Genomic DNA, 4,949 nt, shown 5'->3' with positions numbered 1-4,949 from the left:
TCAAACGGAAAACGCCTGACCACTGACTTACCCATCCGATATACTATAAGTGAATTGCTTGACTTACCCATCAATTCGCTGCTAACCAGAATCATCAATTGGAAAACGCCTACCGCTGACTACAAGTGCAAGCACTAGGCTAAATAGTGCCCAATTGTTTATAATGTGACTGATTTTTTGTTATGTGTTGTTTTTTTCCTTTTCCCTGCAAACAGAAACATATATAATATTAAAAGAATTTAAAAGATTTTTTAAGGAAGAAAATTAAAAAATCTGTGGTCTAGATAATAGCAAAAGCGGACTATTTTTTTTTCGACCGAGGCAATGTATTTGCCTTGTTCATTAATTAAGCAGAAGTGAATTACCCATTAATTGACGGAAGACCGGGCAAAAAACATTACAACATGAACACCTTCCCAATAGTGCCACTCTTCTTACTTTTGCTCTGGAATGATTTGTCCTTAGGATGCCGGAACGATGGCTAGCGCACACCCTCTTTCTCTTGTCCCCGATTGCTATCATCTTGGCAGATGTAGGTCTAGCAACCTCCGAGCTGGCGATGAATCCACAAAGCTTTTTAGTGAAGAGAGCCCAAGTGCCAACTCACCGGATGCCGCAACCTAGTCACATGTGGGAACCATCTGGTTGATGAGCTCAGGCAGGTGGAAGACACCTGCGCCCAAACGGCCAATCGTCCACGCTGGGCTTCGACGGTGGTGGTGTGGGTGGCGCCATATATAACCACCGTCGAGGTCACAAGTGAGTCCACATGTACCATCGACAGAGGCGAAGCGGGCTCCTCACACATCGTCTATAGCCCGGGCATGATCTGCAGCACCGGAGCCACAACCTCACTATATAAGTGCAAGCTCTAAACACACCAAAGACACCCACACGTAAGTAACCCCTCATACAAGAAAAGCACAAACAACCACACGTACGTAACCAAGCAGCATGAGCCTCAACGTTCCAAAAAATAGCAGCATGCGCCTCAAGGCCGTGTACCAGCGCATCGTGGACAACTTCCTCGCCGTTGTCACCGCCGCCATCTCCAGTTACTCTCTCGTCGCCCTGGTGCGGCTCGGACCAGCAGAGCTCATCAGCTGGCTCCGTGAGCTCCAGCTTCAGCCAGCGCACCTCTTCTTGGCGGGGTTCGTCCCGGCCGCAGCGGCCACCATGTACCTCATGCTTCGCCCGCGTGCGGTGTACCTCATCGACTACGCCTGCTTCCACTCCTCCTCCAACCGCCCGCTCGCCCGCATCCCCATGGCCTCCTTCGTCGAGCACACCAAGCATACGCCCACCATCGACGACCGCAGCGTCCGGTTCATGTCGCGGCTGCTGCAGCGCTCCGGGCTCGGGGAGGAGACATGCCTGCCGGCGGCGCACAACTACGTCCCCACGCACGAGTACTGCACCCTCGAGAACGCACGCGACGAGTTCGAGCTCGTCGTCTTCTCGGCCATCGACGACCTGCTCGCCAAGACCGGCGTCGCCCCAGACACCATCGGCACACTCGTCCTCAACTGCAGCCTCTTCTGCCCCACGCCGTCCTTGGTCGACATCATCGTTAACAAGTACAACCTGCGCAGCGACATCCGCAGCATCAACCTCTCCGGCATGGGTTGCAGGTTCTCACTTTCAGTGCAATTTCGTTGAAATTTTGGTACATACATAATAATTGTGTTTCGGTCAAAATATTTCAACAATTTCAGCAGTACACACAAATTCTATATATATATATATAGGACTGGGACACCTAGGTGCCCAGGCTCCTTACCTAGATGCCGTTGGATCATACTTGATCTCGCTCTTAAAATAGGTATAGACTTTGCATGCATACCCGCATTATTACTTTCCTATTCGTTTGCATGAAGGTGCTTCTATGGAAAGTAATAAAGGTTACGTAATTGATACGTGTCATTATTTCTCTTCACGATATTAAATTGTAATTGATTATTTTCATTGGTTATAACGTTAGTGCATACAAATTTGCGTTAGGTATAATACCCATTAACTAGTATTTCGGTCTAATAACATATACACATTGGTATTTCGCGTACATGTACATATATACGTACCAAGTATAAGTGTTCAGACTATTTTTGTTATGGAAAACAATCATGACTATTTAGGATACTAGTACATGCAAACAAAAGATGGAAAGTCATTATCTTGTCAAGTATACACCATGTACTAATGAATAGTACTTGCCATAACGCGCCTAGGTGCCTGGGCACCTAGGTGCCCCAAACAATTTACCTATATATATATATATATATATATAATATTTTTTCAAATAATTTGTTGGATCCTAGTGAATTTCAATTGAAAATTCCAATCCTTTGGCCCAAATGAAAACCAAAATACTGGATTTCAGTGAAATTTAGTGATTTCCGCAACTGCTAAAATATTGTTGAAACTAAAAATTTAAAATCATCGCAGTGCGGGGCTGATCGCCGCGGGGCTTGCCAGGACCCTCCTGCAGGTTCTTCCCCGAGGCGCCTGCGCGCTGGTCGTCTCCACGGAGACCATCACGCCGAACTACTACGTCGGCAACGAGCGCGCCATGCTCCTGCCCAACTGCCTATTCCGCGTCGGCGGAGTGGCCGCGCTGCTGTCGACGTCCCCCATGAATGCCCGGTTCCGCCTAAAGCACGTTGTGCGCACCTTCACGGGCGCGAACGACGACGGTGCCTACCGGTGCGTGTTCCAGGAGGAGGACGACCAAGGGAACGTCGGGATCAACCTTAGCAAGAACCTAATGGTCGTCGCAGGGAGCTCGCTCCAGGCCAACATCACTGAGATCGGGCCGCTCGTCCTGCCGGCATCCGAGCAGCTTCTCTTCGTCCTCTCCTTCATCGCACGCAAGGTGCTTGGCGCGCGCATCAAGCCCTACATCCCGGACTTCTCCACGGCGTTCGAGCACATGTGCATTCACGCCGGCGGCCGTGCCGTCATAGACCAGTTGCAGAAAAAGCTCCGCCTCACCGACCAGCAGGTGGAGGCGTCGCGGATGACACTGCACCGGTTCGGAAACACGTCGAGTAGCTCGCTGTGGTACGAGCTCGCCTACGTCGAGGCCAAAGGCCGGATGCGCAAGGGCGACCGCGTTTGGATGATCGGCTTCGGCTCAGGGTTCAAGTGCAACAGCGTGGTGTGGGAGTGCATCCAACCAGCTGCCCGCGACACCGATGGGCCATGGACCACGTCTATCCACAGGTATCCGGTGGACATTCCCGACGTGCTAAAATAAGTCAAATTCATGAATTGTGACCAAGTTTATGGAGAAAATTATCTCTGTCTACTACCAAATATGTACGATATTAAATAAAAATATATTGCATGAATCTAGTGAAATTGATTTGGTATCATAGATGTTGATATTTTTTTAATAAACTTGGTCAAAGTTTACAAAGTTTGACTTTCAAAATTGTAATATGCACTATATTTTGGGATGGTGGGAGTACTACATAATAAGTGCAAAAACCAACACAATCGCCTAAATAATCACGTGAGATGTCGTGAGAAACCTTAATTAGTTGTAATTACTTAGTTTTGTAAATCGGGGTTGGAGTTGTATTCCGGATGGCATCCTATTGTCTTGTGTCATCTTGGGTGTCAGTGTCGGTCTAATATAAAGCTATGGAAAATATCCTGAAAAGCCGCAAGTTATCGTGGCACCAAAATATTTTCTCTCATCGTGTTCTTGCATGTGCTGACAACGACTAGATTGCATCTGACCGGAGAAGGTCGAAACTGGCATCAATGCTTGTAGAATAAGCTTGAGTTTATTGGATGTTAAGTTTATGAGTCCACGATGGCTGTGTTTGTCATCCAGCGTTCCGTTTTAGCTCAAAGGTGGCGGCGGCGATTCTGGTCTTCTATTTCCTCTTTCTGTGCTCTTCTTCTTCTTTGGCTTTGGAAGAACCAAGAGGCACAACATTCTTTCTTGCAATTGGTGGGACCCCGGCAACAACACTTTCAAAAGTCTTAACATGTCACTCGATCAACACGTACCTCTTGAATTTCAGAGATATATTTGCAAACTGTTTCCACGTAGGAACTCTAAATGAGTATGGCAGTGAATAGTTACGAATCTATACAACACTAAGAGCAGTCTGCCTGTAGTGTTTACAACTCTCGACTTCCTTTCAAAGCTTCGCGTTGTATCACCTAGTCCATTCTGGTTTACGAATGATGAAACGTAAAGAGTAGCACTCATGGTGATAGCACCTTGGGTGTCCTGATGTTTCCATCTGAAACACGCCGGTGATTCAGGTTCAGATGACTTTGGTGGCTCGACATACGATGATACTGCGACTTGATCGGTAAACCAATCTCCTATAGGTTACAGGAGATGTTGGAAGTACGAACAGCCCGACAACAAAGGACTATTTCCCTGTAGAAAAATTATAAGCAAGTATGAATATGATTTAAAGAAGTTGGATATTGCAACCATAGGTGAAGAAGTCACAAAAGTTAGGTTTCAAAATTTGTCTTGACATAATGTCTAGACACAAACAAGATATACAAAGTTACTTTAATAGCTAGTTTTCAGACGTGTTTGGTTAGATATACAAAGTTACTTTAATAGCTAGTTTTCAGACGTGTTTGGTTTCCCACAAAGTTTCATACACGTGGTTCGGGGCAATAGAAAACCGGCCTGTTTTGTGCCCACGAGTAAGGCTGGGCTGCATGGCACGAAGCTCAAAGCACTCTCCTGCCTCGAGTGTTCATCCGAGCTAGCTAGGCCCGAGCAACCACAAGGGAGTGCACGTGGTGGCTCTCTCGGCGCACCGGTAACCAAACAGCCGAACATTGCATATAGAGAGCACATACATGCAACCAAACACCATTCTTGTGTTTTTACGTACATGAAACATAGACCTTTGTGGTCAACCAAGCACAGTGCACAACATAGTTCTCCAGCTAGCCTCCGTTGGGTT

The 4,949-nt window shown here is 47.1% G+C and overlaps 1 protein-coding gene across 1 annotated transcript; it reads left to right on the top strand.

Moving 5' to 3' along the window:
• Positions 1–408: 408 nt before the first annotated feature.
• LOC109733887 (3-ketoacyl-CoA synthase 5) lies at positions 409–3,360 on the top strand. Its single transcript, XM_020293102.4, has 2 exons — positions 409–1,631; positions 2,446–3,360. Exons 1-2 carry the CDS (start codon positions 955–957, stop codon positions 3,254–3,256), a joined length of 1,488 nt encoding a protein of 495 aa, XP_020148691.1. The 5' UTR covers positions 409–954; the 3' UTR covers positions 3,257–3,360.
• The last annotated feature ends 1,589 nt before the right edge of the window (positions 3,361–4,949 follow it).

Source organism: Aegilops tauschii, chromosome 7 (genome assembly GCF_002575655.3).
Source record: "Aegilops tauschii subsp. strangulata cultivar AL8/78 chromosome 7, Aet v6.0, whole genome shotgun sequence".
Classification (NCBI taxonomy): domain Eukaryota; kingdom Viridiplantae; phylum Streptophyta; class Magnoliopsida; order Poales; family Poaceae; genus Aegilops; species Aegilops tauschii.
The sequence above is the reverse complement of the archived record's forward strand: the minus strand, read 5'-3'. Positions and strand labels throughout refer to the sequence as shown.

Bases quoted from the DNA above. Each gene is read 5' to 3' on its own strand.
- LOC109733887 (XM_020293102.4), top strand. From the start codon at position 955: ATGAGCCTCAACGTTCCAAAAAATAGCAGCATGCGCCTCAAGGCCGTG. The intron at 1,632-2,445 runs GTTCTCACTTTC...AAATCATCGCAG, and splicing joins CTCTCCGGCATGGGTTGCAG to TGCGGGGCTGATCGCCGCGG.